Genomic DNA, 24,648 nt, shown 5'->3' with positions numbered 1-24,648 from the left:
CCTTAGAAGAAAAGACTCCAGAGAGTTCTCTCTCTCTCTCTCTCTGTGAATGTGTGTGTGGAGGTGAGTGTGTGTGTACACAAGAAGGCAGCCATCTGCATGCCAGAAAGAGAGCCCTCACCAGGAATCTCTCCAGGAATTGAATTGGCCAGCACCTTGATATTGGAATACCAGCCTCCAGAGCTGTGAGGAAATACATTTCTGTTGTTAAGGCCACCCAGTTCATGACACTTTGTTATGGCAGCCCCAGTTAAGACTGTTGGGTACCTAAAGGTACCATGGGAGGCACACGGAGACTCTAACTGGTGCGGAAGTACGTCAGTATTTTAACAACCGTGGTGTACCAGCACTGTTCATGGAGTTTACATTCGAGGGGGAGGGCAGACAATACACAACACAAGCAAAATAGATGGTATGTCCATGGTGTTATGTGCTATGGAGAAAAAAAAGGCAGAGAGAATTGGAAAGGCCATCAGGAGGGAGGTTGCTATTTTTTTGTTGCAGGAAAGAGGAAAGAGACAGAAAATGGCATGTTATCTATCCTTTAAGAGCACTTTCCAGAAGTTGCACACTACACTGTAAGCCTGTTCCTCAAAACTTCATCCCACAGCCACACCTTACTGCAAGGAAAGATGGGAAATGCAGATTTAATTCTGAGAAACCACGTGCACAGCCATTGTGGGTAAGTGGGGTTCCATTACTGAAGATGTAGAGAATGGATATGGGGGAACCATCAGCCACAACAGGGAAAGAGCATGATCAGTGGATTGTGTTGTAGATAACGTTCACGGACCTGTTGAGAGAGAGTTCTCCATGGGTCTCTCACATCTGAATGACCCACGAGCAGTGGGACTGGCTGCCCTTTTCCCGGAATATCTTTCCAAGGATGTCTGTATGGCAAGTAGTCTTGGAAGACAGAGGTAGTATCTCCCCCTGGAGGAAAGTGCAGGCAGGCTGAATGTCCAGTATAATAAAGATAATGGCTCCTTTTGCAGATCATGTCTCCCCTGCATAAGAGGAGACTTACGGCCCATTACACAATGCTTGGGTTCCCTAAGCACGGGATTCCAAATTGAGAGAAATGCTATAAAAATATTAACACCATGAAATACAAAAAAGGAAAGAACTATATGTTCTTTTTTAGTCACCTTTTTTTTTTAATGTTTTATTTATTTATTCGTGAAAGTCAGAGAGAGAGGCAGAGGCAGAGGGAGAAGCAGGCTCCCCGCCTAGCAGGGAGCCCGATGCGGGACTCGATCCCAGAACCCTGGGATCATGACCTGAGCCGAAGGCAGACGCTTAACCATCTGAGCCACCCAGGCGCCCCGAGAACTATATGTTCTAAACAGCAAGGAACTAAACAGAACAATGAAATGTAATTTGTCACCTTGATTCGATCTTGAATTGAAAAAGGAAAAAACAACTATAATAATATTATCCAACATATATACATATTCACATTTCCCTTGGAAAAATTGAATGTGGCTATACATTAGATAATATGTCCTTGTGAAAGGTCTTGATGTGATCGTGGTAATTATGTAGGAAAGTGTTCCAATTCTTAGGAGATACACATCGAAATACTTAGGAGAGAAGGGTCATGATATCAACGATTTACTTTCAAATGGTTCAGGAAAAGAATGTGTGCATGCAGATGGAGAGAGCACCAATGTGGCTAATTTGCTAATAGTTGGTGAACTGGGGTGAAGAACATATGGGTGTTCATTGAATTATTCTGTAAACTTCTCTGTAGTTCGATCTTTTTTAAAACAACAGGTTGGAAACAATGGGACAGAATCCTGGTGAGCCTGTGGAAGGTGGGTTGGAGGGAGGCCACGGCCGGACTCAGGGAGGCTGAACTAGGAACTCCATCCATTCAGGAATTCTCTTGCCATCATTCGTCAGCATGGTCTTCCGTCCTGCTGCAGACAGATTTTTTCCCCAGGCAGCAGGACACATGGCCACAGGCCTCCCACAGGCCTCCCAGCTGGTAACCAGAGAGGAAAGGGGGGTCCAACTCCCTGCAGCCGCTTGAAAAATCCTGGGGAAGGGCTCTGCTGGGCTCAGCTTGGGGCATGCACCCACTGCGGTCAGGAAAGGGCAGGGTGGCCAGGACCCAGTACCTGCTGTGTACTCTGAGACTGGGGGCCTTCATGAAAGCAGCGGGGATCAGTTACACATGGAGAGCAGGGAGGCGGGGAGGAGAGGAGCAGAGGAAATAAAGATGATTCAGCATTTGCTAACTACGGTGACTGGGGGAAGGTGAGGCCATTAACTGAAAGAGAGAATGCAAGGAGAGAAGTTTGGAATGCTCTATTATGCACTTGAACTCAGAAGCTTTGGGGGCGTGGAAGAGGAGAAATTTCACAGATTGTTGGAAATTCAGTTCTGTAGCTCAGAAGAGCGCTGGCAGTCCCAGCAGCGTGATGAAGGCAGGGGGGTGCCAGCTCCAGGACCAGCAGGTGGAAGGTGCCGCCTTGTCCCGCAGCCTAGCAGCAGAGCCCTCTCCTTGTAAGGAGCCCCCTTGGCGAGAGAGACCCTGGCTAATTATGAGGGAGAAGAGGCTGGAAGTCATTAAACGGCATCATATCACATTTCTGTTTAATGCCTCAGCATCCAATGACTCAGCGGGACCGCTCCTGCTTCTTGTTCCAAAGCTCTGGGAGTTGTTGGGCAAATATTTGAAGAGCATTTAGGTCCGAAACCTGCAGTACCCTGACCCCCCCAGTTACAGAGCCTCCTGCCTCCGTGTAGACGCCCTCTCAGATTCTTCAAACCCAGCTACAGCAGCGGCCATGGAACCACTCAAAGTTCAAGTCTGGCTTTCCAGAAACAGCCCCCTGCCAAGGAAGGTGTCACCAGGGGAAAGAAGGAAAAAGCAGTAACGCCCTTCTCCTAGCTTTCTTTCCCGAAAACAGAGGGCTCCCCTTTCTTGACTATCATCCTTTTGCCTCCTTATTCTATGTGTAGGGGAGGTTGAGTCTGTGGTTCATCCTTGAGATTCAGAATTAGTCAGACAGGGGTTTGTAGTCCAGTTTCTTTATCTATCAAAGGCAAATAATAATGCCCCTTCCTTCTGGGAGTAAGTGAGAGTCAGTGAGACAATGCAGCTTAGGAGCTTGGAGTGTGGGACGCGCTAGCCCTTCTCCCCCAGGAGTGTCTGAACAAGGCCAGAGGTGGGCACCACCATCCCTCCAGGGGACATTTCCAGTCTCCAAGCAGAGATGCGCCTGCAATCAACCGCCCCAGGAGGCTGTAGGGAGGGAGGCTCGAGGAGGGAGGCTGGGACTTCACTTGTGTGAGCTGCACACCTAAACTAAGGCCAGGCAGAAGACTCTGGGAATTTCCTATAATCTTGGCTGTGAATGTCCTATTTATAAAGCTGAATCACTGCAAGCCATTGTTCTGCAGCCACTCGGCGTGTGGAGACGGGCTGCCACAGGAAATGAGGAGCACACCCAGAGACAACGCCTCACCCAGGCTCTCGGGGGGCGGGGGGACACCCCGGGTCCCGCCGGCCTGGCTCCTTAGCGCTCTGAAACACCTTGACAGGCTCAGGGCATTTGTCACGGAACCAAGCTTACTATCCCTCTTCCCATTGACACTTTTCCTGGCTTCTTTGCTCCAGAATAGCTTCCTCTGTTTTGAGGTGATACATTTCCAAAGTTTGCCTTTTTTTTTTTTTAAGATTTTATTTATCTGACAGAGAGAGACACAGCGAGAGAGGGAACACAAGCAGGGGGAGTGGCAGAGGGAGAAGCAGGCTTCCCGCTGAGCAGGGAGCCCAATGCGGGGCTCGATCCCAGGACCCTAGGATCATGACCCAAGCCGAAGGCAGACGCTCAACAACTGAGCCACCCAGGCGCCCCAACAAAGTTTGCCTTCTTCATGGTTTGCTTACAAGCAGAGCCAGGCCTGTCTCCCCACCGAGACCCAAGGGGTCCTGCATCTGAGCGGGATTTGAAGGCATCTGTCTGCTTCCTGGCATGAGCAGACCTGCCTGGACGCCTCTGCTCCTCCCCATCTGTTAAAGGAAGCAAATTCTCCGAGGAGAGTATTCCTACACTCAGGGCTCTGGCAACCGGGGGTGGAGAGTTCATGAAGGTCAGTAAAGGGGCAAAAAGGGGAGCACTGGTCAGCAAAGAAGAGCTGCATTTAATGTGTTCAGCATTCCATCCAGGGCAAGCCCTTGAAGGGGCGGCAGGGAGGGAAGGGCCTCCCCACTTCCTGATTTTACAGCCACTCAGCCAGTGACTGAAATCAGGGTCACCAGTCATGGTCGTTAACCAAGGCCTCCCCATCCTGCCTCAGCAGCCCCATCCAATACCGTGCAGGGCAGACAGCAGCCCCACCACACTATCCCTCAGGTATGCAGAGATGTTTCCAAACCAGAGCAACCTTAACATTCAGCTATGGTTACTCATTAAACAAGGCAGACAAGCTGCCCAGTTAAAACATTCTCCACTCCTGGACTTCCCTCAGTAAACTTCTTTTCAGGACCGGTTGTGGGGTCCTCAACGTGGCTGTGCTTGTCGACCCAGCTCGGAGTTGTGGGAGCTCTGGGGATATAGGGAGTTCAGAGCCTGGCCCATTCCCAGGCCCTGTGGCTTTGCGCACTCAGTCATAGCTGCATGGGGGCAGCAATCATGGGGCGGGGCCTCTATCTGTTGATCAGCATGGCGGGAGGGGGTTGGAGGTGCCCAGGCCTGTCTCTAGCTGCTTGACCTCCTCACTCCCACATTAGGTGACCAACACCTCCCAGGGCTTTCTGGTGAAACTGCGGGCTGGTGGGTCTCTGGTCCAGCATCTCTTCTGGAACCAGAGACTCTTTTACCATCTATTGCCCCTGATACTTCCGAGGCCCCAGATGGACCCCCGATCCTGTCAAAGTCCCCCTCAAAAGAGTCTTTTCCTTTCCTCTGTCTTCGTTCTCTTTTCTAAGTCCCTCCCTCTCTCTTTTGGGTGGCATTCCCTCCCCTCCCCTTCCCTGTTACCAGAGAACTTTAGGCCACCTTTCTCCCACCCCAGTGGTGAGGGGCAAGACTCTGAAGCTGTCAGTGTCACAGAGGCCCCGGCCCTCCTGTTATGGGGGAAGGAGGAAACATTTTCCACTCCTCCCCAGTGAGTCATCCCCTTCGAAAATTACCACCACTACCTGCTACAGAAGTTAAATGGGGGGTGTTTCTTCCTATAGCAAAGGAGAAGCAGAGTGTCAGCGGAGAAAAAACAGACTCAAACTGGAACTAATAAGGTTACAGATACAGGATCAACTTGCACAAATCAGCAGCGTCTGTTCCCGCCCCACAAGAGCTACTAGAAAATATTACTGAAAAGGCACTATTTGCAATAGCAATAAGAATTACAAAACATCTGGGTATTAACCAAAAATACACAAAACTTCCATACAGATTTTTGAAATTCTAATCAAGGAAACAGAAAATGATCTGAATAAATAGAGCACAGTCCATGCTTTTGGACTGGATGACCTAATATAGGATGACCTATCTTGGATGACTCTATAAAGACTTAATTAAATTAATGATTAACTTACAAAGTCAGTGCAATTCCACTCAAAATTCCAGTTGGATTTCTTTTTGAGGAACTCAATAAATAAATAAATAAATAAATAAATAAAAAAGGAGAGTAAAGGGGCACCTGGGTGGCTCAGTTTGTTGGGTGTCTACCTTCAGCTCAGGTCATGATCTCAGGGTCCTGGGGTCGAGCCCTTTATTGGGCTCCCTGCTCGGCGGGAAGTCGGCTTCTCCCTCTCCCTCTGCTGCTCTCCCTGCTTATGCTTTCTCTCTCTCAAACAAATAAATAAAATCTTAAAAAAAAAAAGGAGAAGGAAGACTTACTCCATCCAATCCACTACAAACCATAATAAGGACAGCATGGTGCTGGCTCATGAACAGCCTGCTAGACCGGTGGAACAGAACAGAAAGCTCCGTGACACACCCATGTGCTGTATGTACAGAAACTGTACATAAAAACACACCTTCTCTGTGGGCTAGGCCACCGGTTAAGGTTTTGTTAAGACATTTTGCTATACCACTATCCTTGTAACAAGCATACCTGAGGAATAACAAAATATGTACGCCGAGGTCCCTGTGTGACTCAAAATGAACTACCTAAAACTGGATCTGTGGCGAGAAGAGCATTCAATGCTCCACAGGCCTAACCTTCTGGAGCTCTCTCCCGAAGTCAGCAGCAGCAGTGCATCCCTGCGGCACAAGATGTGAGAAGCTGAGGCATAGGATGCGGAGGCGGGTTGGCACCCAAAGCCACGGGGTGCCTGGCTCCCTACATGAAAACCGTCGTTAGCAAGTGAGAGGATGAGCTCCAACTGCCAGAAGAGCTGGGGGATGAGTCCAAGGAGGTGGAGCTAGGCTGAGAAAAAAGACAAGGATTCTACAAAGCAGTTCCCTTCTGAGCGCCTGGCAACTTTTACGTCAACTAATTCACACAGATGTTCCGCTCTCCTGAATTCCTAAGAAGCATAAAAAACCGGAAGAAAAATACGGCATGAAAATCAAATCTCATGTATTTCATGTCTAGGCTCTTTACTTGTTTGTTAGTCATGTAGTATTTCTATAAAACAATATCCCCTCCCCTGTTTTAGGCAGGACTAGTCTAGGTTGTGCTGCAGTAACAAGCTAGCCCCAAATCTCAGAGGCTTCTGTCTTGATAATGACCGAAGCTAAGTAATAGGTAGAGTGGGTTGGATATACTATTGCTTCTGCTTTCATATGTTTGGAAACTTCCATGATAAAAGTTTTTCTATCTCCATGGCTTAAAACAACTTGTTCCTACTGCATGTCCATCCTGCATCAGCCAGGTCAGTATTTCCACTTTGTCCTTGCGGAGAGACGCAGCCCAGGGAGCTTCCACTACCTGGAGCATTGCTGGTTACACGGCAGGGGGAAGAACAACAGGAGAGCCTTGTGATGGTTGATAAGGCTTCTACCTGGAAGTAAAACATACCACGCTGTTCATATTTCATTGGCAAAGGAAGTCACTCAGCCACACTTAACTTCAGTGGCTCAGAAAAATATAATCCTACTACATGTTCAGTCAAAGGAGAACAGAAATATCTGGTGAAGAGCGCTAGTGACTTCCACAGCCCCAAAAAGATGTGATTTGGAAATTAATTAAAGGCAAAAAGTTTTCTGATATATACCCTTGTTTCTCCCAGTATATTTCATCCCCCAAACAAAAAATGCTCAGCTTTCTCACTTGTGATAAAACACTCAAAATTATACCAAGATTGGGCATTCCACAGCATCAGGGACAGTTTACCTGCCTTTACCTTTCCAATACAGAACACCCCGTCTTGTCTTTACCAGGTGCTAAATTAAGATTTGCTGAACTAGGGGTGCCTGCGTGGCTCAGTCAGTTAAGTGTCCGACTCTTGGTCCTGGCTCAGGTATGATCTTAGGGTCATGAAATTGAGCCCCGCATCAGGCTCTGCGCTCAGCATGGACTCTGCTTCAGATTCTCTCTCCCTCTCCCTCCGGCTCACTCACTCTCTCTCAAATAGATAAATAAATAAAAACTTAAACAACAACAACAACAAAAAAAAGATTTGCCGAACTGAAGAGGCACTGGAGGCAAGCAGGGTGGATTAGCAGGTGTTCTCCTACAGAACCCATTGCTCAGCTTTGTTCTTACTTTTACTGAACTCTGTCTTAGGACATTCCCAGGCAGCGTGGGGAATGGGCTGGTGCTTTTCTAGAACACTGGGTTATTAAGGCTGTCCTAGGGGCCAGTCTTCTTCAGCTGAGAGCCTGAGCTTGAACTTGCCAATGTCCGGAGCTCCAGAAGGGAGCCTCAGGATCATCCAACCCCAAAACATGCATCTTACAGGTGAGGACACTGAACCCAAGAGAAAGTAATGACTTCTATTTGCTTTAAGAGTCTGCCTTGGCCTTAGCATTCTCCAGAATGCTTGTGGCTGAACTAACTTTGCAACCTGGATATCCTGGACACCAGTCCAGTGTTCTGTCTGCCATATTGTACTGAGCCATGCAATAAATGTGTTCTGCAAAACTAAAATTAACAGAGAGAGAGAAGAGGGAGCACTATTTAAATAATACAGGCAATTCTGCCTGCATTTCCACTCAATGAATGGCTATGAATCTGCTCTTCCCAGTGGGTCTTGGTTCCTGCCTTCTTCTCCTTTGTGTAAGAATTAGCCCTTTGTGTAGTTCTACCACAGCCCCCGGACACAGGCCAAGCCTTCACCTGGGGCTCCACTGAAAAGACAATATTCTGTTTCAACACCGGAGGGAAAGCTGGACCTACCGGACTTACTGAGAAATGGTATCATGATCTCCAACGTGGCAACTTCTAAGAGGATTTCCAAAGGTCATTTGGACCATCCTTACTGCCTTTAGAACCTGAGCCTGGGTAAGATGAGCCTCTGCTATAATGACTGCCAATGCACAGGCTGCAAGAAAGGACCCGTTCGGAACAGCGCCGTGTGCTCAATAACCCTTCGGTGAGCTCTTGCTGGAGCATCTTATGGGCAAGGGCGCATGCAGAGAATGAAAACTTGAACAAACCTACACATCGCTGGACTATAAAGATCGTTAAAATATTGAAGAATTTAAAGACGTAATGACCCAGCAAAGATGGAAAATACTTTCAAATGCAGATCTCAGTCATTAAAAATGCATTTTGCATGCCACATTTACCTCCTGTGAAAATGGGGGCGAAACACATTTAGGGCAAGATTGCCACAGCTCCCCAAGAGGGTGGGTTAGGAAAGCGGGTTGACAGTCCTCAGCAAGTGCCCAGTGAGGTGGGAGCTCTCAGGGCTCGGGCTGTCTCCCCGTGGGGGCTGGCCACTCGGCCGCCATCTAAAGCTACAGCCAATTCACCACCTCAGAGACTTCCGAACTGTGCACGCTGCAGAAGTGTCTTTCTGGGTGAGAGCCCGCCAGAGAGAATGATGCCAAGAAGAGTCTGGCTCAGCAGAAGCATCCAGAGGCAAGGCAGTAGGACGAATGTATATGGCAAAAAACACTGAGGGAAGCACCTTACCACAGAGACCAAATTAGTCTCCTACCAGCGCAGGTTTGTGTTTTTGTTTTTTCTTACCGGACCTTAGTTTCAGTATTAGTTTGCTAGGGCGACCCTAACGAAGTACCAGAGACTGGGTGGGTCAAACAACAGACATGTACTTTCCTTCGGTTCTGGAAGCTAGAAGTCTGAGGTGAAGGTGTTGCCAGGTGTGGTTTCTTCTGAGGCCTCTGTCCTTGGCTTAGGAGGTGGCCACCTTCTCTCTGTCTTCACATCACCCCCCGCCCCCCGGCCCCGTGCCTGTGTCCAAATGTCCTCTTATGACACACCACTCATACTGGATTCGAGCCCATCCTCATGACCTCATTTTAACTTAATGACCTCTTTAAAGACCCTATCTCCAAATTGGTCACACTGTGAGGTGCTGGGGGTTAGGATTTCAACAAACGGATTTGCGGGGCGGGGGGGGGGGCGGGCACAATTCAGCCTGTAACAGTCCCTAACGTATTATATACATCCAAAAGGAGACTGTGAGGGGGTTTTGTTTTGTTTTATAGAGAAAACTCTAAGTTCTTGTTGTATGGAGTGGCTTCTGCCTTTCTAAGGTGTTTGACTCAATGAGACTCCAGCTCACAAGCATTTGCACTGGCATGGAAGTGAGGGGCCAAATGCCAGGCTGTCAGCCACGTGAGCGTCCGCGCATGCGCGCGCACACAACACATATGCACCGCGCACCGCAAGCATGGACCCCGGCCCACCTTGATTTCCTCATCTGTAGAACAAAGGACTCGAGTCGGTGAGCCGGATGGGGTGATTGGTACTCCAACCCCCTTCTGGGAGCCTTCCCGTGTGGCAGAGACAAGAAACCCCAAAACTACCCTTCCCACATCCCTTTACAGCTAGAGTTCTGCTGAAGAATTGGGGTGACTCCAGTAAGATGCGCTGGGATGAGACTGGGGGACAGAAATGAAGCAGAGGCCGCCTCTCCGTAGCTGTTTGTGCCGTCGGGACCTGCTCCATCACAGGGAAAGGAAGCGAGGTGGCCGCAGGGCGCGGCCCAGTGTGCAGCCAGCCCAGGTGAATGGGCGGCGGCAGAGGAGCGCCCCAGGAATCCTCCCCAAAGACACAGAGAAGAGGCCCAAGCATGTGTATGGCTGCTGTAGTCGTGTGTGGAACTGGCCACCACCCCAACGGCCGTCAGTGGAGAACTGCTTAGAGCAGCCATGCTGGAGCCACACACACACAAAATGTTCTGCAGCTCTATGAAAGAACAAAAAGAACATTTCTGGGGCGCTGGGTGGCTCAGTCGTTAAGCGTCTGCCTTTGGCTCGGGTCATGATCCCCGCATCAGGCTCCCTGCTCGGTGGGAAGCCTGCTTCTCCCTCTCCCACTTCCCCTGCTTGTGTTCCCTCTCTCGCTGTGTCTCTGTCAAGTAAATAAATAAAATCTTTAAAAAAAAAAAGAGACTGCTGTGGAGTAATCTTCAAGATATATCATTAAGTAAAAAAAGCAAAGTGGGGAGAAAGGTATGAAGTATACTACCATTTTGAGGGGGGGATAGGTATGTATATTTAAAAGAAATCTTGGAAGAATAAACAAAAAAAGAGGTAGCCCTAAAGATTTCTTTTTAATAGTACGGATAGTGTGACTGAGAGGTCAGGTTCCAAACTCTGGGAGTGAAACCAGAAACAAAGGGACAAGCGTGCAGGCCCCTGTTCTCCCCACGGGTTCAGACTAGAGAGTGAGGAGGGAACAGATGGTGGGGGAGAGGGGGCATGAGCATTTACTGTCTGCCCTCTACAGCCCCTGGGCCAGGTGCCTCAAAGACAGCTTCCCCAGGCTCGCTTTCAGGTAGGTATTTTTATTTTTATTTTTTAAGATTTTTTATTTATTTATTTGAGACAAAGAGAATGAGAGAGACAGAGAGCACGTGAGAGGGGGAAGGGTCAGAGGGAGAAGCAGGCTCCCCACCGAGCAGGGAGCCCGATGCGGGACTCGATCCCGGGACTCCAGGATCATGACCTGAGCCCGAAGGCAGTCGCCCAACCAACTGAGCCACCCAGGTGCCCTCAGGTAGGTATTTTTACTGTCCCCATTTTGTAGATAAGGAAAGGGGAACAAAGAGGAGTTGAACTACTTGATCAAATTCATAAAGCAAGTAGTGTCAGAAAATAGGGCTTTGCACCCAAGCCTTTGGCATCAGCAATGGCCTCACTCTCTTGCTGGGTCCCCAGACAGAGCCCTTAGGCCATGGCCACAGGGAGACAACACTCCTTTAGGACTCTGGTTTCTGTCTCCTTCCCTCATGCACCCCTAGAGAGGGGCACCAGGCCTGGCTGCAAGAGATGGGCCCCAAGCCTAGCCAGGTCATCTCCCAGCCTCCCAACCCGTCCCCATCTGGCCGGGGGACAGGGGAGTGCCTCTAAGCCACTGGCTTTCAATCTGATTGCATATTAAAATCACTGAGGAGCTTTCAGAAATGCTGATGCTCAGGTCCTATCCCCAGAGATTCTGATTGAATAAGGTATGGGTTGCAGCCTAGACATGGGGTCTGGGGAAGCTTCCCAGGTAATCCTAATGTGCGGCAAAGTTTGAGAATCACTGCTCAGCTCCTGCTGTTTTCATGTGTAGTCGGGTCCAGGACCATTGGCATCACCTGCGAGCATGTGAGAAATGAGAAATCTTGGGCCCCACCCCAGAACTACTAAATCAGAAACTTGTGGGAAGGGAGGAGTGAAGGGAAGGAGACGATGATCTGTTTTTTCCCACTAGCCTTCCACATGTTTCTAACACACCCTAACGGTTGAGAACCACTGCTCTAAGCAACAAGCTAGAGACAGACCATCACGCGCTGTGGTTGGCTTTACCAACTGCCACACAACCGCTATGTTTATTGCAAAGTAGGATAAATTTGATGGGCCCAGGCAATGAGACCGTCCAGGCCATTTCCCCAAGAACAAAACTTTGAGACATGGGAGAATGTGTTTAAACGTCACTTGGAAGCATCTGGAACTCCCTGCAGCTTCTGAGAAAGGGAGCGGCATTATCAAAATATACCAAAAGCTGCCAAAGGGAGTGCAGACAGCCCAGGGAGAATATGGTCCTCAAGGACAGATGGTTCGGGGTGGGCAGCCGAGGTGAACCAGCAGGCTGGCAGGTCCTTGCACTTCTCAATTTGAATGGTGTATTAATTTCCCAGGGCTGCTGTAACAAATTACCACAACCTTAATGACCTAAAAACAACAGAAATCTATTCTTTCACAGTTCTGGAGGACGAAAGTCCAAAATCAAGACATCAGCAGGGTTGGTTCTTTCTGGAAGGTCTGATACTCGAGAATCTGTTCCATGCTTCTCTCCTGGCTTCTGGTGGCTGCTAACAACCCATAGAGTCCCTTAGCATGTGGACACATTGCTCCAAATCTCTGCAGGGTTTCCCAGGGCTTCCCCTCTGTGTCTCAAGTGTCTCTCTCCTTCCTTGCATAAGGACAATCATTAGATGTGGGGCCCACCCTAAAACTAGGGTGATCCTATCTCAAGAACCTTCACTTAATCACGTGGGCAAAGATTCTATTTCCAAATAAGGTCACATTCACAGGTTGCAGGGTGGCGGAGGGGAGGGGTGGTGGTGTTAGGACTTGGACGTTACCTTTTTGAGGGCCACAATTCAACCCACGACAGATGGGAAATAAATTTCGCTTCCTTACAGCTGCCCTCCCTGACGCTCATTCTGAGCAGAGGAATTTCCTGAGGTAACTCAAGGCAAACACAATGGGTCTGCCATATAGCACTAATCATTGTCTTCACGGAGTTCTACATTATACAAAGTGCTTTCATGTGTGCTCACTTAAGCCTTGCCATGAAGCTGGGATGTTTTTGTGCTAGTGCATAGGAGGAAACTGAGGCACGGGGAGCCCGGGTGACTCGCCCAAGCTCCCAGAGCCAACAAGGGGTAGTCCTCCCATCTGAATGTGCTGTCCCTTCTGTTGGCACCAGCTACTATCGGGAGTCATGATTTAACCCCACTGTCATCAAGAAAGTGGGGGGCAAGGGGGATCTCTTACCTGAGACAGTGGTCTGATGGAGACTCATTGCGCCAGCCAGCTTATCACCGGCGGTTCAGAGGAGGTGGTCCGGTCACTTGTTTCTCAGTTTCCCATGACCTTTCTCAGCTTCAGTTCGACAAACAGAGAGAGCCTTGTTCATGCCAGGCACTTGGCCTCTGGGACGAACTCAGTACATGTGGCTAGAATGATTTTGTTTGTTTCTGGCCCTAGCTCAGCCGGAAACCTATTTGAGATACACAGCTGAATAATATGCACCTCTTCCCAGGAGTTCCTCCGGGGGACCCGCAGACACACTTTGCCGTGTAATGACAGTGGAAGCAGTGGGTTCTGACATCAGTCTCCTTACTCTTGTCAACTCAGAAACGGATGAAAGCCTGTAACCAAGCAGCCAGGACACTGGGGTGGGTGCCTAATTCTCCGTGTGGTCTGGTCAGTGATAGGATGTCGGCTTCCTCTGTAGGGTCTTTATTGCTGAGCCCCAGCCTCGGGTTTGCTTGCTCACCTCAGCCACGGCGGCTCTTGCCCCTTCTCGGCATCCAGAGACCCGTGTGGCTTGAATGACCTCGGCCTCCCTGCTCAGGACTCCCGCCTCCCTGCTGGTGCCAGCTCTCAGCCCTTGGGTTCCCAGCCACCAGCAGGACTGGCCCGCCCTCACTTCAAACTCCAGATATCAAGAATCAACCCTATCTTCCCCTTCTCAATAGTTGCCCCTTCTGAACTTTTTCCATCTGCTTAACGGCACCACCTGGAAAACCGCATCATCGTTCAGCCCTCTCCGCCCCTTTCCTCTTCCCACACGACGGGAGGTGGGGGCACGGAGATGGGTAGATGAGGAAGGGAGCGAACAGTTTTGATCACTCCCCACAATGAGACAGACTGTGTGTTGTATGCTAACTCACTGATCTCAGTAACCCAGTGAGGTGGGGCCAGTATTTCTGTCCTAATTTTACAGGTGAAAAACAGAGGCTCAGATCGGTTCAGGGCCCCGAGGCCACAAGGCTGTAAGGCAGAGAGCAGAACCCGGCCTGTGCTCTCTGCACTCTACTGCAATATTCAGCCTGATTTATTCCCCTTTTGGTGACTCCCGAATGTGCTGCTTCTCTTCTGCCTTTGCTAGCGCTACCCTCGTCCAGCCTTCACCCGCTCCTTCCTGACTCGCTGCACCAGCTGCCCAGCTCTGCTCTTCTCAGCACTGACCCTTTCCTGCTCTCATCTGCCTGTGTCCAACTGCTTTATATCTCTTTTCTTTTTTTTTAGAAGGGGGGCGGGGTGGGGGAGAGAGAATTGTAAGCAGGTTCCACGGCCAGCAGGGGACCTGACATGGGGCTCCATCTCGTGACGCTGAGATCGTGACTTGAGCTGAAATCAGAAGTCGGACTCCCAACTGACTGAGCCACCCAGGTACCCCTATATTTCTTTCATATCTCCCATAGTGCCTGGCCCCGAATGACGTGGGGTAGACACTCAGCACATTTTGTTAACAGAATATGGGCATGGTGCAGCAGGAAATTTATTTTCTACCATCTAAGTATGATTTTAGATTAGGCTGGCTGTCACCTACTGGTATCTTGACAGGCTGTAGAAAAATCATACCAGATCCAGTCTAGGTTAGTAATGGGGTTGACTTATCACCATCCTTGGTCATGAAAGATGAGTGTGGTATTTTCACAGAAGTTCACTGCTAATCTACAAGGCTCACCGTGGCTGGTAGCTTTTGTCTTCTCGCTGACAAGTCTGTAGCCAGTCTTGTTTCTCTACCACTGTACAACTTCAGGTGAGGACAGAAAGTCCCAAGGCAGCCTTACCTACGCACAGAGCCCTGCAGACTAAGTGGGAGTTTGTGGAAGCCAGACGTCAAAGAAATTGCTGGATTCTCAGGAGACCTGGATGAATCTGACCCAGGAATGCAGGCTAAGATGTACGTTTCAGAGGGAAAGGTGGATTTTACAGAGCGGAGTTCCACAGGCTTATCTGAGGTAATCGGTAAAGTGTACAAGTTCGAATCACAGATATTCCCTTTACCAACCTGGGTGCGGATCAGAAGAGTTACGGACTTAGGAGGGCTCAGTGAGATATGGCAAATACCCCGCAAAATCAACCAGTTGCCAGACATGAAAACCACACCCAATTTTTCTCCTTTGCCATGAGATTGTCACCGCCAGGGATCTATCAGGCTGCCACCCTCCCCCTCACCAGCTCAAAATATCTTGACAAATGCATCCATTCCATTTCACATATTCATCACCTGACTTACCTGCTATACCACACGGCAAAGCTGCATCTCATATGAGAATCTAGTCAGATAACAAGGGTGCTAGACTCAGCGTTTCAAATTCCTTCTCACTGAGAGCGAGTTGGTGCAACCTCTTTGTGGGGTGATTTGGAAATATTAAAATTTAAAATACAAATATCCTCTAACCTAACAATTCCACTTCTAGGAATTTTTTCCCCACAATAACAAAACCAAGGCAAAGCAAAAATACATACGTGTGTGGAAATAATAATTTCAGCATTATTTGTAAGAGGACAAGAGTAACCGTGGTTACAATGTTCTTTAATATAGATGATAGTTAAATAAATTCTGATACATCCAGACAACGAAACTCTATGAAGTCCTGAGAGAGAAGGAGGTAAATCTTTACACGATGATATTGACTACAGAACATGCTACAGGGTATGTTAAATGAAAAAATAAAGGAACAGAGGAGTAGGCACACTGTGTGCATCATGTGCAGCGTGTGCAGATGCTCCCTTGCATATAAAAAGGGGAACAGAGGGGCCCCCGGGTGGCACAGTCGGTTAAGTATCCGACTTTGGTTTTGGCTCAAGTTGTGATCTAAGGTCGTGGGATTAAGCCCTGCATTGGGCTCTGCGCAGAGTCTGCTTAACACTCTTTCCCTCTTCTTCTGCCCCTCTCTCCTGCTCGCTCTCTCTCTAATAACTAATTCTTTTTTTAAAAAGGGCATCAGAGCATTTATTCACTGATTTAAACTAAATTACCAGTAAGTGCCTCTTCTCCATGTATTATTCACTTGCTACTGAGTTTACTATAGATTTCTGAGGACTCATATAATTTAACTTGTCCTAAGAAGCAATGACACCATCATCTCTGAATCAAAAACAGAAAGGAAAAAATGGGACTAAGAAACGAGGTGCCTCTTTTTTTTTTTTTTTTAAAGATTTTATTTATTTATTTGACAGAGAAAGACACAGTGAGAGAGGGAACACAAACGGGGAGTGGGAGAGGGAGAAGCAGACTTCCCTGCCGAGCAGGGAGCCCGATGCGGGACTCGATCCAGGGACTCCAGGATCATGACCTGAGCCGAAGGCAGTCGCTTAACCAACTGAGCCACCCAGGCGCCCACGAGGTGCCTCTTTATAGCCTCAGGGAAAAAACTGGGGTAGATTAGCTGCCACTGGACCCCTTCCTTATTCTCTTCACTGAAACAACCTGCTCCCTTTAAGCTGATGTTGGTGGGTTCTTGAGGGCGGGTTCATGGAAGTATCTTTTTAAAAAATCTAGAATACCGAGCCTGGTGCTGGCTCCTTACACCATTTGTGGGCTGAAGAGCAGAGAGAGATGGGTCCTGATTTTCATCTAGCAGCATAAAGTAAGGGGTGAATACTGGAGATTATAAAAGATCCCACCTATGTTTCCAGGGAATTTCCAGACTGGCAGGATGGTAGGGGAAGCTAGACTAGGGCATTAGGGACCATGAGATTCAGCCCCATGCTCCTAACCTTGGAATGGTAATACGATGAAAAGTATATGTTCATGAGGAATGTCTCAACAGTTCCTAGTCTCTTAAGTTTGGTACCTTGGCTCTCTCAAGGTGGCAGAGCATATCGGTAAAAGCAAGACTCTGTCGCCAGATTCCAAGATTCAGTCCCAATGATGCCATTTATTAGCTATTTGATCTTGAATAAGTTACCCTTTGGTCTTAGTTTTCTCATCTGTAAAATGGGATAATTCTGGCACCTTTCTCCCAAGGCTATCATGGAGATTACACACGTAAATACCAGTAAAACACATACCAAGTACTCCATCAATGCTACATCCTTAAGAGGAAGTCCTGTTTCTGCACAGTAAGCATTAAAAGCTTCAAACTCCTCACTGCCTCTCCCCTCTCCAAGCTCCCTGAGGCCATGAATTACAATAACAGACATGATCTTTGTCTCCTACGTTCAACAGAGTGGTTTTTCCTAAGCAATGCTGTCTAGTACAATGCAAATCAGTGTAAACTATTCGTTTTATCTCAAAATCATTTCAGAATTCCGTAGTCATTAACTTCAACCCAGACTTGCCTTTGTGCTTTATTATTCTTCTCTCAGGAGTTGAGAGTGTAGCACTTTAATTCATTTACAAGTTTAAGTGCCCACGGTGGTGGTGGTGGTGGTTTCTGAACGGACCCAGCAGAGCTCTGGGGTTGCTGTGTTAGCAACTACCTCGCTGGAGGTTCTGGGCTTCAAGCACAGCTGTTTCCTCACGGTGCAGGCAGGGTATGGGATTCTAGAGAGGGAGATGGCTGTGAGATCCTGAGCAAACCCTCACCTGTCTGCATCCGAGTCTCATCATCTCTAAAACAGAGGGGCTGCATTAAACGGGCTACTGGTTCTTTCCAGTCCCACGGACTCTAAGTAGAGATGAACCCTGTCTCAGCTGGGTTTTTTGTTTAAACTACACTGAAACGCTCCCCAGTGACCCCAGCATTGCTACCACACACCTAAACACACACACAGAAATACTGACAGCCCCCCTTTCCTGAGTGCTAAGGGCCAAGCGCTTCACATACATCACTGCACTTAATGTTCACGACAGACTCCGGGGCACCTATTCATTTTTCAGCTACCCAGAGAGGCCAAGGTGAAGGCCACAGTGGGAGCCGGGGATTCCGGCCCCTCCCAGCTCCATACCATTCTATCTAGATCCAAGGGACTCTCAGGTCCTCCGAGGCAGCCACATGTGCTCTGAGGGTCCTGGAACTGAGCCGTGCAATTCCCCTGACGTTCCAGGTGTGAAGTGGCAGCATCACCTTTGGGTTTTCTACTTTTCCAATTGGTTTTGTTTCAGTCACGCCGGTGTTAGGAAGCAGCGCCCGAGGAGTTCTCCTCGAGCCCTCAAGAGCTCCCACAGCAGACAGATTCTGCACATTGGATCCCAAACCTCCTCCCTGTCTCGCAAAAACTCAGAGCCCTGCACAGTTGTACTCAGGTGAGAGAGGCAGCGGACTTCCCCTCCTGTGGGCTCTAGGCTGGCTGGCTTCAGACCGCGGGCCGGGGCTGGGCCAGAGCACCAGGGACCAGACCTCACTTTCCGGAATCAGTTTCAATGCACATGGTCGAGTCTTTGACTTTACTGTAGCTGCACATGTTCGGAGCCTGTATCTTCCATCCCTGCCTTGAGCACTTCAGTCTGCCAGCCAATCTCTCTCTCTTTCTCTCTCTCTCACATACACACACGCTCACACATATTCTCATTCATTCTCTATCTCTTTGAAGACATTTCATAGCTGAAAATAAACACATCAAAATTAAGACTGTGCCCTGTGACAAGAAAGCCCATACAAAAGAATTAAAAGCCAGAGTTCTTGAGGCCTCAGTCATTAAGGACTGTCTCTGGAACCATCCTCCTCTTTTACAGGGTGGAGAGCTGCAATAAATAGAGCTCATCAGAGACTCAGACATACTCAGAATAAGAAATGCACACATTATGAGCAGCTGCATTCAGCTGAGTTCCTGGAGGGATGTGGGAGAAGCCTGGCATTCCCTCACTGCTCTGGAAAAGGCTGATACCACAGCACCCAAAGGAGCAAGCTGTGGCACTGTGGGCGGCGCCGACCAGGCAGCAGCATCCCCACAGGCAGGGCCCGCCTCTCCCTGGGGCTGGGCGCACGGGGCCCCTGGCCCGCACCACTCGGCTACAAGCCCCGCGCCCTCCTCTGGCAGGCTCCCTGAAACCCTCCGATGGGACAGTCCCTGGGCCCCCAGACTGCGTGTGGCCTGCGTGTGGCCTGCCCGTGGGGCGGGTGAGGAGCAGGACCGAGCCAGGCAGCCTGCAGCCCTCTCACTGGCCCCTCAGGGATGAAAATCCTGCCATTTGCCAAAGGAAGGCACCACTCTGCCTCCCACTGGGCCTTCACTTATGCGGGGGCCTTACCTCTGGATAGCACTGAGCCATAGAAATAGAGAATACCCAGTCAAATTTGAATTTCCGGTAACAAATAATGTTTCGGTATAAATATGTCCCAAATACTGCACAGGGCAAACTTAATGCAAAAACATCTTTTGTTATTTATCTGAAATTCAAATATAACTGTGTGTCTTGTAGTTTATCTGGCAGCTGTACCTCCCTTGCAGTCTTCCCTCCCTCTAGACCTTTCCAGGGAGTGTTTATTCTAGAGATGTGCTCTCAAGCAAAAAATTGTTCAGTTCTGATTCTCCCGGGATTGCTGATGGAAAGGAAAGACTTTGGGGCACATCTACTGAATAAAATCTCCATGCGTGGGTCCTAGAAGTCCACATTTTATCAAGTTCTTATTTAGGTGATTCTGATGCACATTTGTATTCGTTATCATTGCTTCTGGGCAAATTACCCTCCAACACAGAGGCTGAAAACAACCAACATTTATTAGCTCAGAGTTCATAGGGGTCAAGAATAGGGATGGATTTAGCTCTGTGATTCTGGCTCAGGGTCTCTCGTGATGCTGCGGTCAGGTGTTGGTTCAGGCTGAGATCACCTCAAGACCCCACTGGAGCTGAAGAATCGCTGCTAGGCTCCCTTGCATGGCCTTCAGTGGGCTTCAGGTTTTTGCTGGCTATTAGCTGGAAACATCAGCTCCTCACCACATGGGTCTCTGACTTTCCCCAGAGCTAGGGAGGGGAGGCAGGGAGGGGGACTTCCCCAAGACAAATCCCAATCTAGACTACACTCAAAGGAAGAGAATTTCAGAAGAGCAGGAATATCAAGAGGCAGGAATCACTGGGGGCCATCTTAGGGGCTGCCTACCCCACAATATTCAAGTTTGAGAATTACTACTACAGATCAGCCCTCAACATACTGCAACCAAGACCACATTTTAAATATGGGAGCAAATGTCTGTCTTATTTTTTTCTTGTTTCTATCCTTCCTCCACATCTACCCCTTGGGGATTTGTGACAACAATGAAGAAGAAACGGGGGAAAAAAAGCAGTCAAAATGACAATCTTAGAATAGCAAAATGTTAAATTTTAAAATGCTTGCAAATATTGTTTGAGTAGAAGTAAATTATATGCAAATTCCATGCATATGTAACTGTTGTCCTAAAAATTTTACCACTCAATGTGGCTGCTGAAGAATCTCCTATGAGGACTCCGGTAACATAATAAGTAAGGTGACCAGTTGTCTCAATTTGGCCAGGCGTCTCCCATGGCCTGGAAAACCCTTTAGTCCCAGGCAAAATGGTCTTTTTTTTTTTTTTTTTAAGATTTTATCTATTTATTTGAGAGAGAGAGAAAGAGAGAGAGAGTATGAGTGGTGGGGGGTAGGGAAGAGGCAGAGTTAGAGGGAGAAGCAGGCTCCCCACTGAGCAGGAGCCCAACTTGACTTGGGGCTCAATCCCAGGACCCTGGCCCGAGCTAAAGACAGACACTTAACCGACTGAGCCACCCAGGCACCCCAGTTGGTCTCCTTCTTAACAAGGAGCCAACAAGAAATCACATCAGCCACTCTGCCCTTCTCCACAGACTGAGTGGGTCCGTCCACCTTGTGCTGAAGCAGAGAGAGCATGGGCTTTGAGTTAGAATGTGTGCCCTTAGCTGTGGCCTTAAACTATCTCGTCCAGAAGACAGGGATCCAAAATCTGCTTTAGGGAAGCTTAAATATAATGACGCACATGGGATTGTCCCATAACCGGAGAGCTGCCGTATGGATGATGCTCTTTGTGCTATTCTGAAAAGAGCCACTCCTGGCATGAAAGATGGAACCACAACCATCACCCCTTTACACTGTTGAAACCAAATCTAACATTTTCTCCTTGAACAAGGCTGGCTTTGCCGACCCCCTGAAAAGGGAAACGTAGCCCACATTACACACCTTAATTTTTATTTTAATTTGCAATTTAGTCCCCAAATTGGTTTACTTTGTTTCCTCCGGAAAACGCTAAGCTACCAAAAAGGACAGTCCTCTCTATTGTATCCTCAATGACAGGTTTCCCAGAAAATCTGTGCGAAGTCTTGATAGAAGAGACATGATTCATTTTCACAGCCCTGAGGGTGTGACTCCCCCCTCTCAGAGAGAAAACCTGTCACCAGCGCCGCTCCTTCCTCTCCACCCCCCACCCCACTTCCATTCCTCAAGGTTTAGGAGATTTTTTTGTTGGTGAGAAAAGCAGTAATCTGCAAATTGTGTTAAAGTGTTCATCCTCTCTTTTTTTTTCTGTCTTTACCAGTTCTGGGCAGCCCTGCACATATATATGATGTGAAGTCTCTAACTCAAAATAGACAATGCAATTTTTGAACTGACTCTATTTTCCTTTGAGGTAGGCCGATTAGCAACAATGGCCTTAATTTACTTTTTTCTCCAGCATTCTCCCCTACTCATCCCTGTACTCTAGTACCTGAGCTGTGAGTCCCAGGCACCCAACAAAGATGCTGGATTGACTGTAATGTAAAAGAAAGACCATGTGGGTCTCATCTGCTCCCTACCACTTGGCAGCCATATAACCTGGAACTTCTCTCAGTCTGAATGAGAAGAATGAGATCTGGCCTTCCTGTGACATGGGGCGATGAAATATAAGGGTTTAGTTTTTATTAGAGTCCTTCCTTTGGCACGCTTTAGATATCTGGCCAGCTGCATAGTCCTACAGTAGTAGTATTTGGAGGAGAATTTCTACTTACTGACCTTAGCAAGCTTACCTAATAATTATAATAATCTTAATACTGCCACACAACTATTGCCTTATGATTTCTGTTTTATAGTCTTAGCACTTAAAAGGCTGATTTTTGCTCCTGCACTTTAGACCAGTCTCCAAGATGTGTCCTTCCTCTGACATACAAGATGGTGAGACCTCAGTTTATGCAGACTATAGCTTTGAGTTTCAACAAAGATAGAGTGTTATAAAAATCTAGTTTTGAGTCAGCAGTTCTACCTCAATAAAACTGATTTTCTTAAAACGAACAATGCTTAAGCAAACCTTAAACAAGTACCATAATTAAAGAGAAGATTATAAACACATTTTCCCTCTGGTTCATTAAGTTGCATGTAAGCTTACAGTTAATACATAATGAAGACATTACAACCATATCAAAAGAAATGACGAAAGGAAAAAAAAATGCTCACCTACAATCCTACCAGTCTGATACAATAAATTGTTTCATTCCAGCATTTTCCTTCTGAAGGAAAAAAGATGGGAGTGAGCAGGGCTCAAGACTCAGCCCTCTCCCACAGCCCTTCCTCCCTTTCCCAGGGCATCTGGGGCCTAGGGGTGAAGTTTAGTGACAAGTGAAAGCTCTCAGAAAATTCTTGATGGAGCTGAGCAAAAATACTGTGATGGTGAGTCTGGTATTTGTCAACTTGGCTGGGCCACATTGCCCAGATATTTGGTCAAACACCATTCTGGATGTTTCTGGGAGGGTGTTTTCAGAGGAGATTAACATTTAAATTAATTAATGTTAATGTTAATTAAGTTAACATTAATGTGGGTGGGCTTCACCAATCAGAACAGAAGACTGGAGGGCCCCAACTGAGTCCCTCAACTTCTTTCAGCCTTGATTTCCTCATCTCAAAAACTGAAAGCACTTTGAAACACTGCTGTATAATGTCTGATGTTATACTTACTTAGCATATTTCCTAAGTTGATAGCAACAGCTAACATTGGAGGACTTTGTACATGCCAGGCTCTGTGCCAAGCACACACCTTATTTCATTTAACCCATTCAACAACCCCAACCGGTGAGTAGTAGTATTGTTCCCATTTTATAAACGAAGAAACTGAGGTACAGAGAAGTTAATCCACTTGTCTTAGGTCACATAGCTGGGACGCAGCAGAGCTGGGACTTAACCTGTCTAGATCTATCAGAACTAGGGAAATGTTCTCCCTAATGATTAGCTCTGTGACCATGGGGAGTTATTTAACTGCTTTGAGTTCTGATATTCTTGTATGTACCATGGGATACCTGTCTATCTCCTAAGCCTATGGTGAGAATTCGGGGAATCCCATTTGGGAAGGCAGCTAGCACTGTGCCTGGTGTGCACTCGCAGAGTGCAACGAGAATGTCTTTATAGACCCCCACGTCCACACTGCCAGCCCCTCTGCACAGAGGACAGCCTCTAACCACGTGGAGAATCAGGAAAGCAGCCTGATGGGCTGTAAATCAATGACCGACCTGCCACACTTATCAAAATCCTGTTTGAAGAAATATTCTTCCTGAAAAGAATCAATGAATTTGAACAGATTTATGTTAAGACTTTTAAAATGTTAAATGAATATCTTCTTGAATATATCTGAGGAGACTAAACTGCTCTAAAACTCAGATCTTTTAACAAATCATTCCTTAAAATACTGATGAAATATATCTTATTTATATATATATATATATTTTTTAGATTTTATTTATTTGCCAGGGAGAGAGAGAGGGCGCACACAAGCAGAGGGAGCGGCAGACAGAGGGAGAAGCAGACTCCCCGCTGAGCAGGGAGCCCATCACAGGACTCAATCCCAGGACCCCGGGACCACGACCCAAGCCGAAGGCAGACGCCCAACCGACTGAGCCACCCAGGTGCCTGAAAAATATCTTATATTTTAAAATATAGCCATGAGATTATTGAGTTAGCATGCTAGGGCTGCCATAACAAAGTACCAGAGGCTGGGTGGCTCAAACAACAGAAATATATATTCTCACAGTTCTGGAGGCTAGACGTCGAAGATAAAGGTGTTGGCAGGCTTGGTTTCTGCTGAGGCCTCGTCCTTGTCTTGTAGATGGCTACTTTCTCCCTATGTCTTCACATCGTCTTCCTTCTGCACCCGTCTGTGTCCTAATCTCCTCTTCTCATAAAGACACCAGTTAGAAGGGGTTAGGCTCTACTTTAATGGCCTCATTTTAACTTAATTACCTCTTTAAACACCCCATCTCCACACAGTCACCTTCTGAGGTATTGGGGGTTAAGACTTCAACATATGAATTTTGGAGGGGCACGATCCAGCCCATAATAAATACATATTTATTAACCATATTCACAAGAAAAATATATTCCTCTTTGTTGGACATCTTCAGAATCACTGACTATGCATGAGGCATATATTTATATTCACTGACTATATTTGAGGCAAATATATGCATGAATATATTCATATATGGAGTACGCCTTGAAACAAGCTTTGGGAAACTGGTTATTTTGGTAAATTTGACAAGTTGGCCATATGGTAAATTGATACTTTGTTGAATGGTCTCTGAGAATTAACCATTTGGAATATTGATCCAGAGCTGATGTAAAGTCTGTGCGAACCAAAAGCTACTGGGACCTCCCCACCCCCCAAGAATATCATGCTATTATCTGAGAGAGAAAAGCGCCCAAAGCCAGGAGCAC

General features: G+C 47.6%; 1 protein-coding gene and 1 long non-coding RNA gene across 5 annotated transcripts in view; one reads left to right on the top strand and one right to left on the bottom strand.

Annotated features, from left to right (window-relative positions):
* Positions 1-24,648, top strand: part of LOC145723441 (uncharacterized) — a 44,737-nt gene that overhangs the window by 12,794 nt on the left and 7,295 nt on the right. The gene's annotated exons all lie outside the window — the stretch shown is intronic.
* Positions 6,524-24,648, bottom strand: part of VCPKMT (valosin containing protein lysine methyltransferase) — a 38,321-nt gene continuing 20,196 nt past the window's right edge. For 3 of the 4 annotated variants that reach the window (XM_081830554.1, XM_081830551.1, XM_081830555.1), the window contains one exon: positions 21,649-24,106. Coding sequence is in view for 2 of the 4 variants with exons in the window: in XM_081830551.1 (XP_081686677.1) it covers positions 24,056-24,106 (51 nt within the window). In the remaining 2 variants the exon portion in view is untranslated. Of the gene's footprint in view, positions 6,965-21,648; positions 24,107-24,648 lie in introns of those variants that run through there. The other variant, XM_081830553.1, reaches the window with a different exon arrangement.

This window comes from Leptonychotes weddellii, chromosome 9 (genome assembly GCF_054177405.1).
Source record: "Leptonychotes weddellii isolate Sample4059 chromosome 9, ASM5417740v2, whole genome shotgun sequence".
Classification (NCBI taxonomy): Eukaryota; Metazoa; Chordata; class Mammalia; order Carnivora; family Phocidae; genus Leptonychotes; species Leptonychotes weddellii.
The sequence above is the reverse complement of the archived record's forward strand: the minus strand, read 5'-3'. Positions and strand labels throughout refer to the sequence as shown.